At 42.8% G+C, this 25956-nt stretch overlaps 1 protein-coding gene across 3 annotated transcripts in view; it reads left to right on the top strand.

Moving 5' to 3' along the window:
• LOC143282174 (rho guanine nucleotide exchange factor 28-like) overlaps window positions 1-25956 on the top strand; it is a 200884-nt gene that overhangs the window by 62698 nt on the left and 112230 nt on the right. For all 3 annotated transcript variants that reach the window (XM_076587739.1, XM_076587740.1, XM_076587738.1), the window contains exons 7-9: window positions 3877-4007; window positions 8374-8520; window positions 10290-10532. In XM_076587739.1, the coding sequence (XP_076443854.1) occupies window positions 3877-4007; window positions 8374-8520; window positions 10290-10532 (521 nt within the window). The remainder of the gene's footprint in view (window positions 1-3876; window positions 4008-8373; window positions 8521-10289; window positions 10533-25956) is intronic.

Raw genomic sequence — 25956 nt, 5'->3', positions numbered from 1 at the left:
TTGATGTTGTTTATTGGATAGTCTTTTGTCTTTTTTGTGGATTGTTGGACAGTCTGTGGTCTTTGTTGTTGTTTGTTGGACAGTCTGTGGTCTTTGTTGTTGTTTGTTGGACAGTCTGTGGTCTTTGTTGTTGTTTGTTGGATAGTCTTTTGTCTTTTTTGTGGATTGTTGCACAGTCTGTGGTCTTTGTTGTTGTTTGTTGGATAGTCTGTGGTCTTTTTTGTGGATTGTTGCACAGTCTGTGGTCTTTGTTGTTGTTTGTTGGATAGTCTTTTGTCTTTTTTGTGGATTGTTGCACAGTCTGTGGTCTTTGTTGTTGTTTGTCGGATAGTCTTTTGTCTTTTTTGTGGATTGTTGGACAGTCTGTGGTCTTTGTTGTTGTTTGTTGGATAGTCTATGGTCTTTTTTGCTGATTGTTGGACAGTCTGTGGTCTTTGTTGTTGTTTGTTGGATAGTCTATGGTCTTTTTTGTGGATTGTTGGATAGTCTGTGGTCTTTGTTGTTGTTTGTTGGATAGTCTTTTGTCTTTTTTGTGGATTGTTGGACAGTCTGTGGTCTTTGGGGTGGGTGGGAGAGACAGGGAGAGAGGGGAGCACAGATGGGACAGGGGTAAGGAGTTTGTTTTGTGGGTGGTTTGAGGTATTTGGGGTTCTCTGTTGGATATCTTCTTCTTCTTCTTCTTCTTTGTTCGTGGGCTGCAACTCCCACGTTCACTCGTATATACGCGAGTGGGCTTTTACGTGTATGACCGTTTTTTTACCCCGCCATGTAGGCAGCCATACTTCGCTTTCTGGGGTGTGCATGCTGGGTATGTACTTGTTTCCATAACCCACCGAACGCTGACATGGATTACAGGATCTTTAACGTGCGTATTTGATCTTTTGCTTGCGTATACACACGAAGGGGGTTCAGGCACTAGCAGGTGTGCACATATGTTGACCTGGGAGATCGGAAAAAATCTCCACCCTTTACCCACCAGGCGCCATCACCGAGATTCGAACCCGGGACCCTCAGATTGAAAGTCCAGCGCTTTCGCCATTCGGCTATTGCGCCCGTCGACTGTTGGATAATCTGAGCTGTTTTGTTCATTGTTGGTTTTGTCCTGTGGTCTTTTCCATACACAACAGCTGTATCAGAAAGGCATCAGCAGTTGGTATGCAGAGAATTCCCCCTGCACCCCCCCCCCCCCCCCCCTTCACCCTACGCCTCCAAGATTTGAGGCTAGAAAAGCATGGTTTACAAGGGGATTCTTTTAAAAATCTGATGAGTGTGTCTCCCAGTTGGGATTTTCCATGGGCAGTGGCAGTTGGAAGAAAATTTGATGCTCATGGTGTGTGAGGGGTTTCACATGTATTTCTTTTGCTTCCAACTTTTTTTTTTTTTTTTTTTAATCAGTCTCTCTGCTTCTCTCCTCCTCCTGATAACTTCATTTTTTCTTTTCTGTTCTTTTTGTTTTGAATATAGTTCAAGAAAAGACGATCACACACACCCAAAAATAAAATAAAATAGAATAAAAGAAAAAAAAAGAAAAAAGAAAAAAACCAACAGCAAAAAACTATTTAAAAAAACACAAAAAACACAACCAATTGCTGATGTGAGAGTTAATCACTTGTTCTTTGCCTTTTTTTGAGTTTTTTGTTTTTTGCGCACTGCCTCTGAGCTGGCTCTGTCTGTCTCTTCTCTTCTCTTTTGTCTCCCTTTCTTCTCTCTCTCTCTCTCCCCCTTCTCTCTGTGCTATCTCTTTCCCTCTTTGTCCTCTCTCACTCCCTCTCTTTTTCAGTCTCACCCCTTCTTTTTCCTTAATTCTTACTGGTTTTTCTTTTTTCTTTGTGATCATCATCTTCATTCCAACTCCTCTTCAGTTTCATGCTCCCCCCCGCCCCCCCTTTGTCACCTCTCACTCTTGTTTCTCTGGATTATGTAAAGTAAGATGGGTTTTCCCCGCCTTGTGGTCAGCAAGAGAAGGATTAGTTTTCCAATAAGAGGGTTTCATCGGCTTCAATCTTTTTTTCTTCCTTTTCTTTTATAGTGGACATGATGACTGTCATTAGTGTCAATACTGATGGACCATCGCTGCACTGTTTTGTAATATTACAGTTTGTACTTTTCCTGCCTGGCTTTCCTGGGGACGCACCGGGTTATCTCAGGTTGAGAAGGCACAGAAACAAGCTGAGCCACTGACACAGGGCTAAGAACAGGACTGATGGGAGATTCACACAGCATTGTGTGGTCAGGGTTGTGTTCCACTGGGCCTCGTCCTTGTTTATGGTGGAAAGGGAAGGCTGAGGACTTGCATTCTGAGAGTCACTGATTGCGACTGGCCTCGGCCTATGCACCAAGAAGGCTGCAAGGGGCGGGATTCAGTTCATGGAGGTTTCAAGGGCATACACAATGCTGAGGGATACATACACATACACACACACACATGCATGCACACACGTACGCATGCATGCACACACGCTCACGCATGCGCACACACACATAAAGTGTGTGTGTGTGTGTGTGCGTGTGTTCGCAATAGTGTAATAATGGAGGAAGCTGGTCTTTGAGCAACATCCAGTGGCATGCAGATGTACAGGCAGCCACTAAACAAAACACATCTGATTCAATGTGTTGTTTGAATTGCATTTTTTTGGCAGTCCTGTCACTGGATAAACAAAGGGGTGTTTATTTGTGTTTATGAGTTCAATAATTCATAAAATTCATAAAAGTAGAGTGAGTGACTATACTACATGAACTGTAGAAGATGGATGGGATATCCCTCATTTTGTTGATGTGATTGTTGTTGCTATTCATCATTTTATTTTATGTTATTTTATTTCATTTTGTTTCTTTTCATTTCATTTTATTTCATTTTATTTTATTTTTGTTTAACAGAAGATATGTGAAAATGTGTCAGTGCTGAGTGATAGCTGACAGAAGTGTCCTTTATGTTAGATATACAGAGACTTCATGTCATTGCTGATACTGCTCTCATTTGCATCATCAGTTTGTTGATGGAGAGTGATAACAAACAGCATCATAAGCCAATACATGCTTTGGTTTAATTGTTAACAGGAAGTTATTATTGGGGTTTATAGTCTCCAAGAACTAATGATCTTTCATGTTTGATTTTGCTATTTATTAATTTTTATCATATCATTGTTGACAGGTGTTTGTATCTACAATGTAATAATCCACAATGAAATTGTGTAATGACCAGTGCATCAGTGTTTTCTGCTTGAAAGTTGAAAGCTGCTTACTGGATCTTACTTTTAATCACTTGAGTACCTGAGGTACTTGGATTATGAAAGGTCTGGAGTGTGCAGCGGGGTTTTTATTTAGAAAGGGATGAAATTGGGGACATTACACTTCCAAGCCATCCGAACAAACCATTAGACTGATGGTCCTCTTGAATCTGGGTCACAGACGAAGAAAGATGGAAATGATTTCTTTTATGTCCTTGAACAACTACAGATAGTGTGATATAGAATGTAATAATAGTTTTCCTGAAACGTATCAGTTGCGTTTTGAGGACGGAAGTATTGGAGACAGAATGCATGTTGATGTATACAGGTTGATCTGATTTGCTGCATGTTATTTTGGGTGCTTGCAGTGTTTTTGTTGCTGTTAAGGAGGAAGTTTGACAAATCGTTTCGGCCGAAAAAGATGACCTGGGCAAAATCGGAGCCTGTTGCAAATTTGTTCCTATCTGTCACTAATTATTTCCCTTCGTCAGCCAGGACGGTTCCTTCTGTCCGTTCTGGCCTTGCCTCCTCAGCCTTTAATGGTCAATTTGGCTGCCTTCCGTCACGCAGGGAGACAGCCAGCCTTGTGGCATTGATTGTGTCAAGAGTGTGCGACTTGACGACCCGGGCATGTCCTCTCTGTCTGCAGATACAATACCAATGGCATGGTAACGCAACTTGATGAGCAGTTGGACACAGACTTTGGAATCATTTGCAACCATGGCAACGCAGGCGTTTCCCTCACGACACTGCCCGGAGCCACCCAAAATAGAAGCATCGGTGAGTTGGAGAAGTTGTTCTTGTCTTTTTGTTGTGTGCTTTTGCTTTCTTTGCCTTTGGCTTTCATCTCCCTTGGTGCTTGTCTCCCTTTGGTGTTGTGTGAAGTTGAAGTTGAGAGTGTGCTCCCTTTCCCCTGCCCTTTAAGTCCTTGTCCTTCCAAAGTAGACATGCACAGATGCAGTTACTTGCCATGATAAAACAAAATTCAAGGACTTTGTCTTGTGGCACCAAAATCTCTCAGCCAAGTACTGGCACATTCATCGTTTCAAAGTTATATATATCATATGCATCAAATCAGACCTCACCTGTTTTCCAGTTAATCAGTCTCAGTGTCAGTTTTTTGCGAGGACAGTGAACAAACAGCAAGAGCATGAACATTACCTAATTATTGAATTTTAAGGTGAAGTGTTTTGTACTTTGTATAAATAGAGAGGGGGTGGGGTGGAATTTAGTGATCCAGCAAGTATGAATTGACAGAATAATGATTTAGCGAGCCTGCTCACACCAACATACACACACACACACACACACAAACACACACACACACACACACAGACACACACAGAGAAACACGCACACACTCAAACACACACACACACACACACACACATGCACGCACACACATGCACGCACACACAGACAGACGGACACATACACTCACACACACACACACACGCACACACACGCACACACACGCAGTTGCCAGCTGATATTCTCAGAAGGATAAGAGACTGTGTACATTGTAACATTCATTAAAAGTCTTCCCCTCCCCTTTCACTTTCACTTAGTGCCCATCAGATGATGGTGGTGGTTGTTCAGTCTGGGAGATACAGGGTACCTAGGTGAGGATGGTGGCTGGCTGCCCCCATTACTGCATCACTGCATCCCTTCAGTCTGGAAGTTAATGTGGGCACCACTCTGCCCAGGGCACTTCCCTTTGTCGGTACTCTTCACAGAGTTGCTTGTTTTATCTGTGTGCCTTTGTGTGCTTGTCTTTCTGTATAGGGTATGCCTGTCCGTCAGTCTCTCAGTGTTAATTTTTTTTTTTCAGTGTGTGTGTGTGTTTCTGTTTTGGTTTTTTGTTGTTGTTGTTGTTTGTTGTCTAGTGTTTGATCGCCTTCAAATGTAACTGATCCATTGTTTAATCTGTGACATGCATTTTTCAGTTTTGTATATATTTATTTATTTGTTTTCCCCGATTATGTTTTGTACAAAGGCCTTTGCTGTTAGAATTTTACCTGTTAGAAGGTTAATGTAGTTGGTGCAGTGTTATTGCTGTTAGACCTTGCCGGTTTTTAGGGGAGTTATTTTTTTGTTGTTGTTTTTTTTAACAAATTTCAGTAGAATCATAAAAAAAAGAAGAAAGAAAGAAAAAAAAGAGGTTGGTCTTATCTGTAGATAGTTTCTTGAGATATTGCCAAATTGTGCTCGGTTTATATGTGTGTGTGTGTGTGTGTGTGTGTGTGTGTGTGTGTGAACATCCTTGATAGATGATCTTTGCTGACAACAAAATTGTTATGATCTTGGAATTGCATAGTTTATTTTTCTGTCCTTACTGTAAGGGATAGATATAAACTTCGTTGGTAAAGAATTTGAAATAGACATATGTATATACTTTTTTTTTTCTTTTTTTTTTTTTTCTTTTTTTTCATTTATCCAGTAGTGATAGGGGTGGGGTGGGGAACTGGTAAATTTGTCTCCCACCTTCGATCCATCTCTTATAATGTTCGCTTCCATGTTCTGTCTCTCAGTCTCTTCCCGTCAACCCATTTCTCTTGCCTTTTGTTGTGCCCCCCTCTTCCCCAATCCTCCTCTTTCATATCACCACCCCCCTCCCATGCACCATCCGCACAAGTCTTTGTGAATTCTGTATTTTTTGGTAGTTGTTTTTTTTGGGGTTTTTTTTTTCACACTTTTGAGCTAGTTTTTATCTGACATAAGAGATCTCATTTAGAACTGTGCATTGATTGTGTTTTATTATTCCACCTATCTTTTCTTCTTTTTTTTTCTTCTTTTTTTTCCACACTTTCGATTTCCGATGAGCTAGCTTTCCTGACATGAGAAAGCATGTCCCTTTGAGAAACTGTGCATTGATGGCCTTTTATTATTCCCCTGGCCATTTCTCCACCGATGACCTTGTGTCTGTTAATTTGGCTGATGGAGGGCCCCCTCTGTGGGTTATCAGGCCTACATGGGAGGGAAAGGGATAAGAGCAGCGTGTGGAAAGAGCTTTCTCGCCTGCCAAGAAGGGGGTTTACTTGCACAGGATTTATGCCAGAAAGAATCAGTGGCAGAGAAAAGGAGAGAGAGATAGGGTACTGCCCTGGATTGGGTTCACTCACTCTCATTCTCTCTCTTTCTCTCTCACGCACGTACACACGCGCACACACACACACACACACACACATGCACACACACACACGCACATGCAGGTGCACATATACACACACACATGCACACAGACACACGCACACATATGCATGCATGAGTGTGTGTGCATACACTCACAGTCACACACACACACATACGCACACACTCACTCACACACAAGACTCCTACCATCTCTCTCTCTCTCTCTCTCTTCCCCTCTGACCCACACACATCTACATACACTCTTTCTCTCGTACCCCCTCTCTCTTTCTCTCTTACCTCCCCACTATATTTCTTTCTCATGCTAACAATAAGGCAAGGAAATCCAGTTCCGTACAGCCCCAAATCCCACAGGACTTGGTTGGTCAGCAGTGCATTGTCAGGGACAGGTGAATGATGTTTTCCTTTTGTTAAAAAAACAAGAAAAGAAGAAGGAAAAAAAAAACCTGAAAAAAAAGTTGTCTGTTGGATTCTGACAGAAAGTTAGCTAGTCAAAAGCAAAAACTAAGGTGACCAGTCAGAAAAAACAACAACTGTGAAATTCTGAGAAAAACAAAGGCTGTGCAAGAGGTGAGGATGACTTAATGGCTTGCCTGTTTTGTTTGTTTTTGGTTGTTTTTTGTTGTTGTTGTTTTTTGTTTGTTTTTTGTTTTTTTAATGGTTGTGTTTTATTAGGATGGCTGCCTGTTTTACACACGCGCACACACACACACATGCACGCATGCATGCATGCACGCACGCACACACGCACAGTGTACACACACACACACACACATGCATGCATACATGCACACACACGCACATACACACACACACACACACACATGCATGCACTTGCACACACACATGGACACAAACACAGACACAGACAGACACACACACACACACACACACTCTCTCTCTCTCTTTCTCTCTTACAATAGTTACATACCCTCTTACATACACACACATACACATAACACACATTCTCATATGAAATGTATTCAAGACCAGACGAGCACGTTTGATTTATGCGTCACATCATGCATCTGCCTTCTCATTTGTTTCTCTCGCTGTCTCTCTCATGTCGGTTTCCTTTCTTTCATGGTAGATATGATGTTATGTATTGTACATGGACAAGTCTGCATACTTTGACACCACTTGAACTCCAGTGACCTTTATTTTTTTTACCCAACAAATTTTATTCATATAAAGGTTTTTATAATACAATAAATACATTTATACACTGGGAAGTAAAAATAGAGAACTGCTCCAAACATTGACCATTCAACATCAAAAGAACATTGGCAGAACAGTCAATATTCACAATTTCATAAACACATTGATTACATTTCAAAGCTTAATCCTATTCAGTGCTTACATATGGTGCCCATTTCTGAACAAATTTATTATATTGCATGTTTATTATACATATTTAACAGTATAAAATTTGTTTCAAGAACACAATTATTAATCTTAATTTGAAACCATTTAAATGTTTTTTCTTTGATTTTTGTTGTATTAAAAAATATATATGTAAATAAAAAATCTTCCATTCAGTTTTGTTTCAAGATGATGGTCCCAATTTTTATAGGCATTTGGTAATACTGGTTTTCCATTCAGTATGTCCTAGAGATATTTTGTTTGTCTTGAGAGTTTTTACCATAAAACTGTATGCTGTGTTATATGTGCCCTTTTCTGATACTGTTTTTCAATTGTCATGTTTTTTTGTTTGTTTTTTTTCCTCCTAAAAAGCTTTTAATGGAGCTTATGCAGCCAAAGTATTCTACCATAGGGACTTGGGTATCAATGAATATTCCAAAACCTCCCATTTTCTTTCACAAGATCTTATGCATAATAAATATTTTTCTTACTCATTCTTCAAAATAGTTTTCTCTCCATCTATCTTGAATTTGTTATTGAAAAACAAAGGCTTCATCAAAATATCGTGTTCGTTATGAATATGGACATTGCTGTAAAACTCCTGATGACTTTGTCTGACCGTGCTGTTTGCCAGAAACACTGATCGAGGCCTTGCGAGAGATGGAAGCCACAGTGAAGCGAGGACGTTCCCCAGGACTGCGGCGCCAGTACCAGACAGACTGGCCCTCACCCCCCCTTCCACACCGACAGCTGGCCACTGACCATCCCTATGACACACAAGGTACACTGCTGATGTGTTTGTTGCCTTCTGTAAGTGGCATGAGCTTACAGACTGGCCAGCAGCAAAGTGATAACTGTTTGATGAGTAGTTTCTACAGCATGGTCTGAAAAAAACAACAATAACAAAAACAAACAAACAAAACCCAACAACAATAGATAAATGACATTCATGAATAAAGGGCACCCCCTCACCTACTTACTGTAACCCACACCACATAGACATCAATCCCTTCAGAAAAGGCACAACCACTTCACCACTGTACCCAAGAAAATGTAGTTTAAAAGAAATGGATGAGGAAATTATGTTTTTTTACAAAAAGTATCTCCACTTCTACCTGCCGAGTGTTGGCCACACCATCTTGACATCAGTCCTTGTAGAAATAATTGCAAAGCACAGCTCCACCGCTGAATTCAAGAAAGTAAAGTTTTAAAAAAGATAATGAGGGTTTGCAAATGACGTTCATGAATAAAAAGCATTCCCACTTCTACCTGTTTACTGTTTCTCACACCACCTTGACATGAGTCCTTAGAAACCACAGCAAAGCACAGTAGCTTCATCGCTGTCATCAAGAAAGTATATATATAGATATATATATATATATATATATATATATATATATATATATATATATATATATATATATTAAAGACAAAAATGAGCAAATGACATCCATAAATACAAAGCGCTCTGGCAACTATTTACGAACTGTTACCCACACCACCTCGACTTCGGTCCTTATAGACATAACAGCAAAGCACAACAGCTTCACTGCTGTATTAAAAAAAAAAAAGAAAAAAAGTATAGCTTTTAAAAAGTAATGGACAAGCAAACAACTCTCATGAATATACCTCAGAAAACAGAGTATGGCTGCTTGCATGGCAGTGTAAAAACGGATATACATGTAAAAGCTTACTTGTACAAAAGGAGTGAATGTGGGAGTTGCAGCTCAAATACAATTTAACAAAAAATACATTCGTAAACAAAAAGCACCTCTGTTAGTGTTACTTCTTACTCACTATTACCCACACCACCTTGAAATAGATCCCATAGAAATAACCCCAAATCACAACAACTTCATTGCAGTTCTCATGGAAGTATAGTTGTTTTTTTAAAACAAAAGAAGCAGATGACGTTCATAAATAAAAAGCACCTCTGTTACTACCTATGTACTGTTACACACACCACCTTGAAATCAGCCCCTTGAGAAATAACAGCAAAGCACAGAAACTTCATCATAGTACTCATGAAAGTATAGTTAAAAGAAAAAGAAGAAAAAACAAAGGAGCAGATGACATTCATAAATAAAAACACCTCTGCTACTACTTAGTGTTACCCACACCACCTTGAAATCACTCCCTTAAGAAATGACAACAAAGCACAACAACTTCATCACAGTACTCAATGAAAGTATAGTTTAAAAAAAAAAATAAAAACAGAAAAAAGCACCTCTGTTACTACTTACTGTTTACCCAAATCACTTGGAAATTGATCCCTGTAGAAACTTGTTACCCCAGGACACCAACCTAGACATCAATGCCAGAAGTAGAAACTGTTTACCAGCAACACCACCAAGACATCAATCCCTACAGAAACTGTTACCAACACCGCCACCTAGACATCAGTCCCCTGTAGAAACTGTTTACCAACACAACACCACCTATAGAACATCAATCCCTAGCTGAGAAATAACAGCAAAGCACAACAACTCTCACTGCCGTTTCCTCTCCACTCACCCCCCTTCCCTCCCAACCCCACTTCTTCCCTGGCAGAGCCCAGCGCGGAGACGCAGGTGGCGGAGACCATGGAGCGCATCCTACGGGAGCAGCGGGTGCACGGCGACACCATCGCTCACATGATGCAAGGCCAGTACAGCTACCTGAACACTGGCGACACCAACGCCACCGCTGCAGCTGAGGGACAGGCAGGGAGTCAGCCCACCGCCGCCACCGTCTCGGGGCTTCAGATCTCCTCGGAAGTGGTGAAGGAAGCCAGTCGACAGTACGGCATTCTGGGTGAGTGGGAGAGTTGTTTGATTGTGGTGTTTTATTGAGTGGGAGAGTTGTTTGATTGTGGTGTTTTATTGAGTGGGAGAGTTGTTTGATTGTGGTGTTTTTTTGAGTGGGAGAGTTGTTTGATTATGGTGTTTCTTTTGTTTTGTTTTGTTTTTGTTTTTTTGTGAAGGAGAGTTGTTTGATAGTGCTAGTGGTGGCTTTTTTTGTTTTTTTGAGTGGGAGAGTTGTTTGATAATGGTGTTTTTTTTTGTTTTTTTTAGTGGGAGAGTTGTTTGATAGTGGTGTTTTTTTTTTGTTTTGAGTAGGAGAGTTGGTTGATAGTGTTTTTTTGTTGTTTTGAGAGGGAGAGTAGTTTTGTGGTGTTTTTGTTGTTTGAGTGGAGAGTTGTTTGCTTGTGGTGTTTTTGTTGTTTGAGTAGAGAGTTGTTTTGTGGTGTTTTTGTTGTTTGAGTGGAGAGTTGTTTTGTGGTGTTTTTGTTGTTTGAGTGGAGAGTTGTTTTGTGGTGTTTTTGTTGTTTGAGAGGAGAGTTGTTTTGTGGTGTTTTTGTTGTTTGAGAGGAGTAGTTTTGTGGTGTTTTTGTTGTTTGAGAGGAGTAGTTTTGTGGTGTTTTTTGTTTGAGTGGAGAGTTGTTTTGTGGTGTTTTTGTTGTTTGAGAGGAGAGTTGTTTTGTGGTGTTTTTGTTGTTTGAGAGGAGAGTAGTTTTGTGGTGTTTTTTGTTTGAGTGGAGAGTTGTTTTGTGGTGTTTTTGTTGTTTGAGTGGAGAGTTGTTTTGTGGTGTTTTTGTTGTTTGAGAGGAGAGTTGTTTTGTGGTGTTTTTTGTTTGAGTGGAGAGTTGTTTTGTGGTGTTTTTGTTGTTTGAGAGGAGTAGTTTTGTGGTGTTTTTGTTGTTTGAGTGGAGAGTTGTTTTGTGGTGTTTTTTGTTGTTTGAGAGGAGTAGTTTTGTGGTGTTTTTGTTGTTTGAGAGGAGTAGTTTTGTGGTGTTTTTGTTGTTTGAGAGGAGTAGTTTTGTGGTGTTTTTTGTTTGAGTGGAGAGTTGTTTTGTGGTGTTTTTTTGTTGTTTGAATGGAGAGTTGTTTTGTGGTGTTTTTTGTTGTTTGAGAGGAGTAGTTTTGTGGTGTTTTTGTTGTTTGAGAGGAGTAGTTTTGTGGTGTTTTTTGTTTGAGTGGAGAGTTGTTTTGTGGTGTTTTTTTGTTGTTTGAATGGAGAGTTGTTTTGTGGCGTTTTTGTTGTTTGATTGGGAGAGTTGTTTTTGATGGTTTTTTTTTTGTTTGTTGTTAGTCATGTGTCATGTTTTTTGTTGTTTGAGTGGAGAGTTGTTTTGTGGTGTTTTTGTTGTTTGGGTGGAGAGTTGTTTGCTTGTGGTGTTTTTGTTGTTTGAATGGAGAGTTGTTTTTGATGTTTTTGTTTGTTTGTTGTTAGTCATGTGTCATGTTTTTTGTTGTTTGAGTAGAGAGTTGTTTTGTGGTGTTTTTGTTGTTTGAGTGGAGAGTTGTTTGCTTGTGGTGTTTTTGTTGTTTGAGTGGAGAGTTGTTTGCTTGTGGTGTTTTTGTTGTTTGAGTGGAGAGTTGTTTTGTGGTGTTTTTGTTGTTTGAGAGGAGAGTTGTTTTGTGGTGTTTTTGTTGTTTGAGAGGAGAGTTGTTTTGTGGTGTTTTTGTTGTTTGAGTGGAGAGTTGTTTGCTTGTGGTGTTTTTGTTGTTTGAGAGGAGTAGTTTTGTGGTGTTTTTTGTTTGAGTGGAGAGTTGTTTTGTGGTGTTTTTGTTGTTGTTTTTGTTGTTTGAATGGAGAGTTGTTTGCTTGTGGTGTTTTTGTTGTTTGAGAGGAGAGTTGTTTTGTGGTGTTTTTGTTGTTTGAGTGGAGAGTTGTTTGCTTGTGGTGTTTTTGTTGTTTGAGTAGAGAGTTGTTTTATGGTGTTTCTGTTGTTTGAATGGAGAGTTGTTTGCTTGTGGTGTTTTTGTTGTTTGAGAGGAGAGTTGTTTTGTGGTGTTTCTGTTGTTTGAGTGGGAGAGTTGTTTTGTGGTGTTTTTGTTGTATGAGTGGAGAATTGTTTTATGGTGTTTTTTGTTGTTTGAGTGGGAGAGTTGTTTGTGATGTTTTTGTTGTTCGTTTGTTGTTTGTCATGTGTGTTCTTTTGGTTGGGGGTAGAAAAAGAAGTTTTGTGGTGCTTTTGTTACTATCTTTGTTGTTTTTTGGAAGTTGTGTGTCTTATTGGTTGGGGGTAGAAAATGTTTTGTGGTGTTTTTGTTGCTGTTTGTTTGTTTGTTGGAAGGTGTGTGTGTGTGTGTTTTGTTTTGTGTTTTTTTTGGTTGGGGGCACAACAAGGCTTGTTGTTTTGTTTGTTTATTGTTCATATGTGTTCTTTTGATTGGTGGTAGAATAAGAAGTTGTGTGTTGCTTCTGTTGTTTTGTTTGTTGTTGGTGGTGTTTGTTTGGAAGGCATGTGTGTTCTTTAGGTTGGTGCAGAATAAGTTGTGTTGTGTTTTTGTTTTGTTTGTTGGTGATGTTTGTTTTGAAGGCTAAGTGTTTTTTTGGTTTTTGGTAGGATATACAGACAGACAAATCAACATGCAAGCAACAACAACAAAAAAACAACAACAAAAAACGAACAACAAAAAGGTGATAGAGTTATGTATGAACGTTATATATATCAGTCCACATCAGCTCAGGATGTGTCAGTCCAGTGACCTTAACTATCAGTCAAGGTTGCATGGAAAGGTCGCACTCCAGATTGTTTTTACTGACTCTTTTGTCTCCCATGGATTCTCGGAAATGAGCAAAGCAAAACAAGGAGGGAGAGGGGAGCTCCCTAGAGCCTTATGGTTGTATTGTATTGTGTTACTTTTGGTCACAACACATTTCTCTGTGTTAAGTAACTGGCTGCTTTCTCTGGGGAGAGTGCGTCACCACAGTGCAGCATGTCCCCTTTTTTTTCTGTTTTCTGTCTGCCAGTGTATGTGTCATAGTGGATTTTTCTATATTTTTTTCTGCCAGGAACAATTTTCTAGTTGTTGCTGTGTTCTTTTACCTGAGTTAAGAGCAATCTGCACATGGGACCTTAGTATATCATCTCATCAGAAAGAGAAGCACTCAGACCACTACTCAAGGTCTGGTAGATGTTAAGAATTAAAGGCTAGAGGTCCCATGGCCTTATATAAGAAAAATAGAAATCCCGGCCGACTCTGGAATCAAACCAGCGGACACTTACTTATATAAGAAAAATAGAAATCCTAGCCCACTCTGGAATCAAACCAGCGGACACTCACTTCATAGTTGTCACATTATCCCCAGGCCAAGGACTGTTAAACGGGCACAGCATCTGACCTGTCCATGTCAAAACATTCATACAGGCTGCCTTCTAGTGTCTTAGCTATCCCTTTAACCGTTGCATCTTAAATGTAGGTCAGTGTCAAAATCATGACCATTTTAGTATTTTGAAAGAGTTTGAGTTTACACATTAGTACCAGAAGTTTTCTGGAGATTAAAAAAAATAAAAGATGCAAAGCGTCGCTGCCCATGCACACAGAGTGAATGTCCGTAGTTTGACCTTGACCTTTTGTCGAGGCCACTCCTGAAGCCCTGGGTGTGGAGAAAGACCAGTGCATAGTTTGTATAATCCATGTCAGTTAGTGAAATTCATTTTGTGAAAAATAGATGCATAAATGTATCAAAATGTTGCAGTTCTTGTCTTTTTTTTTCTTTTTTTTTTTTAACCCTTTTTTTCCTTCTTTTTTCCTTGTGGACATGAACCAAGATCCTGAGTTACCAAGTTCAAGATCAAAGTTTGAAAGCAGAATTAAAAGTCAAAATAAGTTGTTTTTTTTCCTGGTAAAAATGCCAGGTGGGGTACATGGAACAAAAAGAGTGAAAAGAACCATGGTCAGAATGATTTGGCATTTTTAACAGATATGAGACGTTTATCAGTGTGTGTGTGTGTGTGCACGGGCGCTGCATGACTGAGTAAAATGCAAATTTACAAATAAATTGTGTCACCCCTGTTGTCAAGGAACATAGTGTGTGTACGGTTGTTGTGAAAATGTTTCCTTATCTAAGTAAACACACACACACACACACACACACACACACACTAGAAGACCAAATTGGCCAGAGAATCTTTCTCTGTCTTCTTTATCTTTGCAGACTCCTTTAATCTTCTTTTCCCTCTGAAAATCCTAGTTGTGGATGTTTGGCTCAGTGTAATCGGCTACTCCCTACACTGTTAACACATAGTAGTTAGGTCAGGGGCTTGGCAGGATAATGGGGAAAGGGTGGGGATAGAAAGAAAAGAGGGGGAAGGGAGGGTGTGGACGGGAATGGGTGGGGAGAGAGAGAAGGTGGGAGGGAGGAGGTGGTAAATGACTTCTAAAGAAAACAATAATAAGTCCAGTCTTTGCACTCACTGTGGGAGAGAGAAAGAGAGCAGGAGAGAGAGAGAGAGAGAGAGAGCGAAGTGACCTTTAGGATTTAAAGAAGTCTGTAATTACAAGGTTCAATTGATCAAGGATGGGAGGGAGTAAGAGAAAAGAAGACATGTTCTCTAAAGCAGACAGACACTGTAGCTAATGGTTTTTGCATTGGACTTTCAATTCCAGAGTCCAGTACTCACCATCAGTATGTGGTGGATGGCAATTCAAAATAAGGCCGGCACGTGTGCAGACATGCTGATGCATGTGTTCCCTTTGTGTGTATACAGACACATGCAGAAGGTCAGGTATGCGATAGAGACCCTGTCACCTGTGTCCTCGTTTCAGCAGGTGATGAACATAGTTACATACCAGCATGCAGAGCCCTGAGCAATACTTTCTCATAGGTGGTGTGAAAACGATTTTCACTTGCATAAAAACCCACTTGTGCATTTATGGTAGTAGAGAGAGTGACAGAAAGAGAGAGGGGAAGATGAGAGAGAGGGACTCGCAACCAAAGGAACCAATCACACCATGTCGGTAATTGCCACGCACAGCAGTGAAGGAAAGACTGTATTTGCTTGACCAGTCATGGCCCAAAGCAAGCAAACGAGTGGGGAAACTTTGTTGGGCTGTCATAACATGACTGATGGTGGAGAGAGTGGAGGTCTTTGATTGGGGCGGTCCAGTATTGATGCTGCCGCCTGTCTGCCTGTATGCCCGCTTGTTGTCACCACTGTGATTGTAGGTGGCTGTCACGTGCCTGTTAGGGCTGCCTGTGGAGTGGATACTCTGTTGGGTGGCTGTGTAGGTGTGAGAAGTGTGTGTGTGTATGTGTGTCTGCCTGCCTGTGTGTGCAGATTAAAGGGTAATAATACAGAAATATGATCAGTTAGAACAGAGCAGTCAACAACCTGGGTAATGTTTATGTGCAGTGGAATGCTTAGATCTGCAGTGTATGATTATGACTTCCATGTCTTTTCATTGACTTGACTGTTGATCATGATTAAGAAAAAAAAAAAAGGTTGAAGAAGCAGAGTGGTGATGGTGGAAGTTGTGGGGCAGAGTGATGTTTTGGTTGTGTGTCTTGTCAGGATAACCTGGCAGTGGGTGAAAAATTAGGTCTTGTGCACTGGGGGGTGATACTAATTTGTCTGCTGATTTGTCAGCTGAATTAAGAATCAACGACATTATTCTATTGGAAAGGGTCTGGAAAGATGGAGACAGAGAGTGAGGGGGAATGAGAGGGGGAGGAAGAGATGGGGGGGGGATGTGGGGGGGGATGTGTCCATCAGGATCAGTGGTGCAGTGAATTGCTAATTCTGTGCCTGAGCTGGATTCAGTCCATTGAGATGGCCTTTCAGCAAAAGAAGACGATTTTAGCAGGTGAGGTAGAAAGGGTACAGGGAGGAAGGAGGGGAGGGAGAGAGAGAGAGAGAGAGAGAGAGAGAGATGTAGGTTGAAAAAAGAAGAGGCAGGGAGGGAGAGAGACAGATGGAAACTGTGTTGTAGACTGAAAACAATATTTATAGAGAGAACCCTTTCTCTGGCCCCCACCCTTGTTTTAATCTTATCACCTTCACCTGCTTCCTCTCACCCTTCGGCACCACCTTCGTCCTCCGTCCCTCCCTTCCTTCCTTCCTTCTTTCCTTTCTTCCTTTCTTTCTTTCTTTCTTCTTCCCCTTCCCCTCACCTGTTTGACTTTTGTTTTTCCTCACCCATTTCTCTGTTCCTGTCTACTTTACTTACCTCCCCTGCCACCCCACTGACGCTTTCCCCAGTGTCGCGTTATCTGCATGGGTCCCTGTCTGTGCTCCTGTTAGGTTTTCTTGCTTCAGTTTCATGCCCCCTTCCCCCCTCCCTTTCTTCTTGAACTGTCTTTCTTCTCTTGGTCGTCTTTTGTTTGTCTGGTTCCTTTTGTTGTTTCGTGTTGTATGCAGTAGGTCTGTTGTTTCGTGTTGTATGTAGTCAGTTGTCTCGTGTTGTATGTAGTAGGTCTGTTGTTTCGTGTTGTATGTAGTCTGTTGTTTCGTGTTGTATGTAGTCTGTTGTTTCGTGTTGTATGTAGTAGGTCTGTTCCTTATGGAAGTAAAGAAAGTCTTTGTCCTCAGTTGCGCAAATTTGGTTTTGATGGTGAGAAATTTTGTGGTCTGTTCTCTGCAAAAGTTTGGTGGTTTATCATGAGTTTGGGGGGTGGGGTGGGTGGGGGTGGGGGTGGGGGCACATTACTGTGCATTCAGATTGTGATTTTATGCAGCATGAAAGTACAGTTATCTTAGTTGATTTGTAGTCAAGAGATGGCGAGAAGTGTTTGCGCAGCAGAATCTTTGCAGATCTAACAAATCTGAGGAAACTAACCCGTGCCAAGGATACACAGTGATATGTTGGGAGACAAAAGACAAGCGTGCAGGAGTGTATGTGAGAGAGAGAGAGAGAGAGAGAGAGAGAAGGACTGTCGACCTGTCAACCCCCCACCCCCACCCCCCCACGACAGAGAGAGGGGGGGGGGATCATAGGGAGAGGGGGGAAAAAGGACAGTCACAAGTAGTAGAAGGCGTACGTGTGCATGTAAGCCCCAGAGAAATCAGACAGCCCGCCCGGTGACTTCCCGGTCAGCCCAGGCAGAACTGATGAAGACCAGTTCCCCCAGTAGTCCTGGGCAGTCAGCGGCAAGGTCAGAATCACGGAACTAACCACCAACCGCACATGAGTGCACTGAGTGGAAAGAAATGATTTGCCCTGTTTGCCGGTCAGCTCAATCAGACAGACAGGGTGGGGTGTAAGAGGGTGGGTGGTGGGGTTGGAAGGTGTGTGGGTGGGAGGAAGGCAGGTAGGGGGGATCATGTGTGGGGGTGGAGGGGGGTGTTGGGGGGGTTGTTTTCACTCTTCGATGATGAGGTTTGCAGCAGTACAGTCCAGTAGCAGTAGTCCCCTGAGCGCCCACACACACACAGGGAGAAGGGGTGGTCGGTCAGAGTAACTGAAGGTGTGGTGGGGTTGTTGAAAGTGCAAACACGGAGATCACAGCCAGTAGCATCTAGACGTCGGGGGGGGGGGGGGGGGGGGGGGGGGGGGGACATGAAGGGGTGTGTATGTGGGGGATGGGGTGGGGGGGGGATTGAGGCAGTCTTTCTGATGAGATCGTGAAGAGAAAAAAAAAAAGCAATAACAACAACAACATGATACAAAAATCTTCCGTATGTTTTTTGAACAAGCATAGCATGAAGGAGGGGTGAAAATTACAAATCAACTAAAGTTCGGGACTTTAAAGATCCTGTTTAGCCTGTAAAAAGATCTTTTGCAAAAATAATGAAAATGGCATTAAAGATGACAATAAATACATAATGATAAATCAGACAGTAGTGGTAATAGTAGGAGCAGCAGCTAGAAGTAGTGGTAATGCTAAAGGAAGCATCCATTCATCCTGCTGAGTTTTTCGGGCAGTCAAAGCCTGTGCAACGGGCTCTGTTCAACAGCATTAATCGAAAACCACATTTTGTTGACTGACCGATGTTGGCAGACTTTTTTTTTTTAATTTTTAACCAGTTGCACTGAGCGGCCCTTTGTCAGTAATTTTATATTGATGTATAATTGAATAACCTTTCTGTTAGTGGATGGTTGATCGTTGTCATTGAGAGATTAAAAAAACCAGATATGAAGTGGTGGGGGAAAAAGTCAGATGAACTAAATTGATAAGAAGCACTGCACCTTTGTGTGGACTGAGATGGAAAAGTCCCAAAGAGCCATCATAGTAACCTCAGCGTGTATACAGAAGGCTCTTTTGATGACCTCGTACAGTCAGCCAGCTGGACCATAAACCATATTATCAGTGGACGGTTTGCAGGCCCCTCACTCGCCCTGCCTCTCCGGCCCCCCCCCCCCCGCCCCCCCACCCCTCTCTCGCTCTCCGCACCCACACCACCACTTCGTTCCACACTCTGCAATTCAGTCTCATTTTAAGTCACTGTTTGAAAACATATATGTACCTCCTTTGCAGACAGGCTGGTGGCCCTGCAGTCAAATATTTCTGAGTTCTGAGTTCATTAAATAAGTCACTGTTCCTTTACTTGGGCTCTCAGTCCAATCGCCTGCGTCCCTTTCACTTTCAGGTTGTACATTGTTTGTAGAACAGTCCTCCAGTCTTGATCTCGGTATTGTTTTCTCCTTTCTCTGTCTCTCCATCTCTCTCTCTCTCTGTCTGTCTCTGCCTTCCGTCTCCCCCCATACCCCCCTCTCTCTCTCACTGTGTGTGTCTCGGTCTGTCTTTCAAAAGGGCAGATTTGATGACAACACTGTGCCTAAAATCTTCATGAATAAAAACGTTCTGAGCGCGCATGTTGAAGTGCATGGTGATGAGATGCACTGTGCGTCCACTGAATGACAATAATATTTGTGTGTGTGTGTGTGTGTGTGTGTGTGCTCGACTGTGTGCGTGTTTGTGGGCACGTGCGTATGCGCAATGTGTGTGTGTGTGTGCGTGTGCGTGCGTGCGTGCGTTCTCCACCTTGCCTGTCCAGCCCTCATCATTCAACACCCAATTATTTCTGTGTGGTGTGTGTGTGATGGAGGAGGGGACGGGGTGTCATTGAAAGTCTTAATCATGTCTCTCTGGCGCACAGCGTTGAAGTGTGGGGGGTAATTGCGGATGTCAGCGCTGTTCACCGATTTGGGGTTGTGTTCGGGGAAAAACATTCCCCCCCACCCCTATCCCGCCCGCGCGCGCGCGCGCGCACACACACACACACACACACACACACACACACACACACACACACACACACACACACACACAGACTAGAGGCGATTGGGGAGTGGGGGGCTGCTGCAGTGTGGGAGGAGGCCGGGGTTGGAGAAGAGAGAGAGAGACTGCTCTTATTACAGCTATGTAGATGATTGTTGGGGATAAAAAAAAAAATAATAAAAATAAAAAGGGCGGGGAGGAGGGGGGTGGGAGGGGCGCAACAGCGTACAATCTTCAAAGCACTTGACCTTCAGTTTTGTGGTTTTTTTCAGTGTGTAAAGCAAGTCGAGATTTAAAAAAAAATTTTTTAAGAATATTATTTCTCAGTGGATCAACAGTTACATGCTTTCAATCGCTATCGAAAGTTGTGTGGTAGGATACATGTAACATGATACTTTTTAGAAGAAAGAAAAAAGAAAATCTTTGTGTGTTTTCTGCCTACCTATCCACCTCCCTCTGTGTGTGTGTGTGTGTGTGTGTGTGTTATCTCGAGGGGCGTGGGGGTGGAGTTCAGCACATGTGGGATGTTGTGAACTGTGACACCTTGGGTCGTTCCTTCCTGTTACATGGCTGGCACAGTGTGGGAAGTGATTTATTTATAAACCGGTTGCAGAGAGTGTAGCTAGAAGTTGGGTTGTTTTTTTTTTGGTTTTTTTTTTTTTTTGGCCCAGCTTGGCTGCAGGTCAAGATTCAGCCTCCGCCCTCCCCCCCCCCCAACTCGGGGCCCCCCACCGCACACACACCTCTCCCACCTCCTGTGTGTCAAGATTTTAAAGAGGAAAAAGAAACGGGAGGATGGGGTGGGGTTGGGGGGTTCGGACGGGCAACGGGGATACATATTTTTTCCCTGTGCTCTTGGCAAAAGAAATAAGACAACCACCTAACCGACATTAGATAAAAAGAAAAAAAAAATGTTTGCATGTCTGGGCTGCATCACACAAGATGATGTTCGATTTTTTTTTTTTTTTCGTCTCTCTTTTCCTTCCTTCCTTTCTTTCTTTCTCCTCCCCCCCCCCCCCCCCACATCCCCAATCCCCCCACCCATCCCTTTTTGTGTTGGTTTTTGGTTTTGGTTTTTGTGAAGGACGGAGGACGGATGTGTTGTGTAAGGCTTGAGAGGTTAAATCTTCAGTTTGCATGTTATGTCTAAGGTTTTAGTTTTTTTGGTTTCTTGGTTTATTTCATAATTGTTATGATAAATATATATATATATATATATATATATATATATATATATATATATATATATATATATATATATATATATATGTGTGTGTGTGTGTGTGTGTGTGTGTATTGCTTTCTGATCTCTAAGTTGGAGATCACTAAGAGAGAGAGCAGCATCTAAACTCTAGGCCATTTGAACCATGGAGAGAGAGAGAGAAAGGTTGGATGGAGAGAAGGGAACAGCCAGCTGGGAATGGGAAACGAAATGAAATAAAACGAAACAAAATAAAATAGTATTTTACTGGGGGAGCGTGATATGCTAATTGCATGTTGTACATGCTTTCTTGACCCCCCCCCCCCCACCCCCCCCCCGGATGTGTGTGTGTGTGTGTTGGCATACGCTCTTCACACGATACATTTTTCTTGAAGCATGTGTTGTGCAGCCAGTAGACAACCAGCCCGACCCGTCCAATCCGCTCCACCCTTCTCTCCAGCAGCAACCATCCACGACCAGTATTTATGGTCAGCAAAACGCACTGCCACTACCACCACCACCACCACCTTCGGCATACACACACTTGACAGTACCAACAACAAACACCCGACCATGCAGAATCGCGGTCGGTCGCCTGCCATTATCCACACCCCCCCCCCCCCCCACCCAATCCCCGTACTCCCCCCCTTCCCGCCTCCGCCTCCCCCCACCCCCCATCTCTCTCTCTCTCTCTCTCTCTCATCCTCACCCTTTCTCTATCCATCCATCATTCCATCATGCCTGTTTTTCCTTTGTGCGTGAGGAAAGTCTGCACGGTTCTTTTGTATTAAAAAAATCATACTATTATATATATGTATGTATGTATGTATGTATATGTATATATATATATATATTTTTTTTTTTAATTATTTCCTTCCAGCTTAAATCTCCTTACACTGACGCAGACAGTAGTCAGACGGGATGGTGTGTGTGTTGGCCGAGGGGGCGGGAGGCGAGGGGGGGGGGGGGGGGGGCAGCTTTCTACAAAGAGGAGAGAGAGGGAATGAAAACGGAGAGGGGGACGGGGGTATTGAGAGAAAGGTTGTGGAGGGAGGGAGAGAGAGAGAGAGAGAGAGAGTCAGTATTTTTTTGTGAGGGTAATATATTGATAAAGCACATACATATGATATATACAAAGCTTTTTTTTTTTATCACCCTACCCTTGCACCGGAAGGAGGCTGGGTGGAGTGGGGATGGAGGGTAGAAGCATGACCTGACGATAATAATTATTCAGAACAAAGAGAGAGAGAGAGATGGGAGGGGGGAGTGGGGGGGGAGGGGGGGACACTTCATATGATTGTGCGTTCGCACATTATTGCCTTCGCCAGTCTCCCTGTTTTTCTGTCTTCCTCCTTTGCCTCAGTGTGTGTGTGTGTGTGTCCCTCTCTCTCGCTCTCCCTCCCGCTCTCTCTGTCATCCATCTTTTTCTGTTACTGTCTCAGTCCCTATCCAAGTCTCTCTCTTTCACTATCAGCCCGTGCTCCTAACCCTCTGTTTCTGTTGTCTCTTTTCTGTCTCCTCCCCTCTCCCTCCCTTCTGTTTCTGCCCCACCCCCCACTCCCACTCCCTCACCCTCCCAACCCAGTCTGACTGTGTAATTATTTTGCCTGGCCTGTCTACAAGTGTGACTAATTTCACTGCTAGATTATCTCACCGTGAACACGTTTGTGCTCGCAACACTGTATGTTGTTGCATCTGGAGAGACCTTTTAGATATGCATGCTGCCCGTACTTGTCCCTCATCAGTCACTGCGTCTGAACAACAGTGAATTAATGACCGGAAAATGTCTACCACGCCCCTCATCCCCCGCCATGCCAGGAGTGAAAGAACCACCTTTGTCACGCCCAGTGTTGTGAAGGCCCAAAATGTGGCAAAGACAGACAGTTAAAAAAGAAAAAAAAAGAAGAAGAAGGGGAAAAAAAACAACAACAAAAAACGAAGAGAAATTTCGACACAGCCTGTTTTATGCATCGAAATGGTGTATACGTGTGAACAAAATAGTTTTTGTCTTTTGTATGTCGTTCAGTTGTCTTGTGTCAGTTGATCAAGAATTTTTTTTATTTTTTTTATTTTTTTTACACATCTTCTTTCTTCTTCTTCTTCTTCTTTTTTTGTCTTCTGAATGTTGCATAAGTATTTTAAAACGTGATGCTGCAAATCATTGGCGACCATAGAACAGACAGAAACCAAGACAGAAACCAAGACAATCACGAATTGGTGAGCAGAAGACTTCTTTCCTACATTCTTTCTTTTCTTCGTGGGCCCATGGCAGCCGCAGAAATTGGCAGCAAGTGCCGGTGGTTGGTTGGTTGGTAGGTATACACATACAGGTATAGTCGTAGACAGACCGCTTAAAGTGATGGAGCGTTTGTTTTCACTGGCTCTGACAAAACAAGGTACTCACTCGTTTACCAATTCTTCTGCTTGTTTGCTCTCCCGCGGAACTGGTTGTTTGTACTCTTCTACTCATTGCCGCGCGGCTCAGTGCAGCGCTTTGCTAGCAGTTTACCCAAAGGTGTCTGTTTACTACAAGAAGATGAGAACGAGAGAAGATCATGTTTAATTGTTTTTTGTTGTTGTTTTGTTTTGTTTTTTGTACATCCCAGTTTTCTGCAGAGATGAATACATTACGTTGATACACAGCAAGCCGGCGAAGGTTTTGTGGGTTCTTAACTGGATTTGTTCGGTTTTATCATCATCATCATCATCATTCTTGGTGGTGTTGGTGGTGGTGGTGGTGGTGCTGCCAGTGCTGCTGTTGCTGCTGCTGCTGTTTTCCCCCCTACTACAACCACAACCACCACCACCACCACCACTATTATTATTATTATTATTATTGTAGTAGTTGTTGTTATTTTTGTTATTGCCATCGTCATCATCTTCATCAATTACAATTGGTTATTAATAATCCAAGTCAGGAGGACTAATTAAAACAAGCTTTGTTAACGCCATCCGCTCGTAGATTTGTCATGCAGTATTTATGCAGATTAATGACCCAAGGTCTTTTCGGGGGTGTGACTGCGACTGAGATGTTAATTAATGTGCAGCTGTCGTGGTGTGTCAGGTCATAATGATCACTTCATTATTTCTATTTGTCGTCCTTCTCCCCCTTTATCCCCCACGTTGTATGATAATTAAGCAGCACTGGGGTAGTTTTGAAGGGGAAAAGTTATCAAGTTATCAGATTAAGAAGGTGGTTTGTCAAATCAGTTTTCATTCTGGTGGTGTGGGAAGTGGTTTGAGGGGAACGTCTCTAAGAGCTCTTAAAATCGTAGAGAGAGGATTCTCTGTGTGTGTTGGGGGGTGGGGGTGGGTGGGGGGGGGGGTGTCTGTGTGTTCTTGTTAGTCTGGGGGCACTACAGGATGAATTGCACACGGCCAGGTTATGATGTTCATGTCGGCTGGGAAGCGACATGGTTGTTTGCCTTGTAGTTTGGGAGTGTCGATATCTTTCTCAGCGTAACGAAACCATGAAGGGTAATTGTTGTGTGGAGTGTGAAATGAAACGTTGTGTCATGGGAACTGCGAGAGTTTTTTTCGTTTTTTTTGTTTTTGTTTTTTTGTTTTTTCCTTTTGGGGATCCTGCATGATTTTATCACCCCTTTCTGATACCTCCGTCCCGCGTTCTTCCCCCTCCCTAAAAAAAGGTTTTGCTTTTGGTTGGGTTGCACTTTATTGGAACACAAATAAAAGTTTCTCCCCGCAGATCGTTATTTCACACATAGGAGGTGGGGAGGTCAGATGTGCATATGATGTTTGTGTTATAGTTTTGCAGACAACACACACACACACACACACACCACAGAAACACCACACATAGCACTGCATACCACATATGCAAATGCATGTATTGAACTGTCTATAAAAACATTGTCTGTGTGTACACCCCATTCCACCTCTAACACATACACAATTTGCAATACCTCAGTATTCACTTGTTGATTAAAAACAAAACAAACATGCAAATGCATGTATTGAACTGTCAATAAAAACATCGTCTATGTATACACCCCTTTCCACCTCTAACACATACACAATTTGCAATGCCTCAACATTCACACTTGTTGATTAAAAAACAAAACAAAACACCCAAATAACTAGTTTATATATAGTAGCTGCAACGGAATGGAACCGCGCATCAACTACGTCTCTGTCTCTTTCTCTCTCGCTGGCTCCCTCGTTCAGAGAGAGAGAGAGAGTACGCACACATACATTGACTCAAAGAGCGGCGCAGTACGTGGCTGTACCCCTCTCAGCGCCTCATCCCACCCATCTCCTCCATACCTCCATCCCTCCTTTCCCTTGCTTTTCTCTTTCATTCATGGCTTTCGCCCATAGAGCTACATCACTGCCAGAACACCAGCAGGGAGAGCTCAGACAGAAAAAAGTAGTATAGCAGTAGATATAGGGAAGGACCCCCACGTGCATTAAAATAGGGGAGCAATGCCTGCCGATGTACCCCTGTGTGCCGTCTGGCGCACAGACCCTGTTCTGCACCCAGTTCCCCCCCCCCCTCCTCCCTACCCCCCCCCCCCCCCCCCCCCCCGCCCCCCTCCGCACTACCCCCATCCCCTCAACCCCTAGACGCCCAGTCCTCACAATAATGTCGTGTAGACCTACAACTGCTGCATCTATCCTCTCCCTTTCGGTTCCCTGCTCGTGCAAGTGGCACACGCACACACACGCGCGGGCACTCACACTCTCTCTTTCTCTCACTGTGTCCCACTCTTTGCTACCACAGTAGGTCTGCCCGTGCCTTCTGTTTCCGTTCTGCTCTTTTCCTCCTCCTCCTTCTCCTCCTCCTCCTCAGTCTGGGAGGCCACCTCATCTCTGCTTTTCGTTTCCCCAAAACAAAGACTGTGGGAGGATTTTCGAAGAGAGATGGTAAGCAAATCCGGACTTAGAGCCTGTGTTGGTTTTTTTTTAATTGTGTGTGTGTGTTTTCAACCCTACTACCCTTTTTCTATCGCTTGTTAATTGACAGCTGTTGGTTATGGAGGGACAGGGGTCGCAGAGGTGCGTGGGGCCCAACTCGGAGAGGGGGGGATTCAGGGGATGTCGGGGATCAGTGGACCTGAAATGGAG

The sequence above is a fragment of the Babylonia areolata genome, chromosome 5, assembly GCF_041734735.1.
Source record: "Babylonia areolata isolate BAREFJ2019XMU chromosome 5, ASM4173473v1, whole genome shotgun sequence".
NCBI classification, from domain to species: domain Eukaryota; kingdom Metazoa; phylum Mollusca; class Gastropoda; order Neogastropoda; family Buccinidae; genus Babylonia; species Babylonia areolata.
This window is presented reverse-complemented; position numbering and strand designations above follow the sequence as displayed.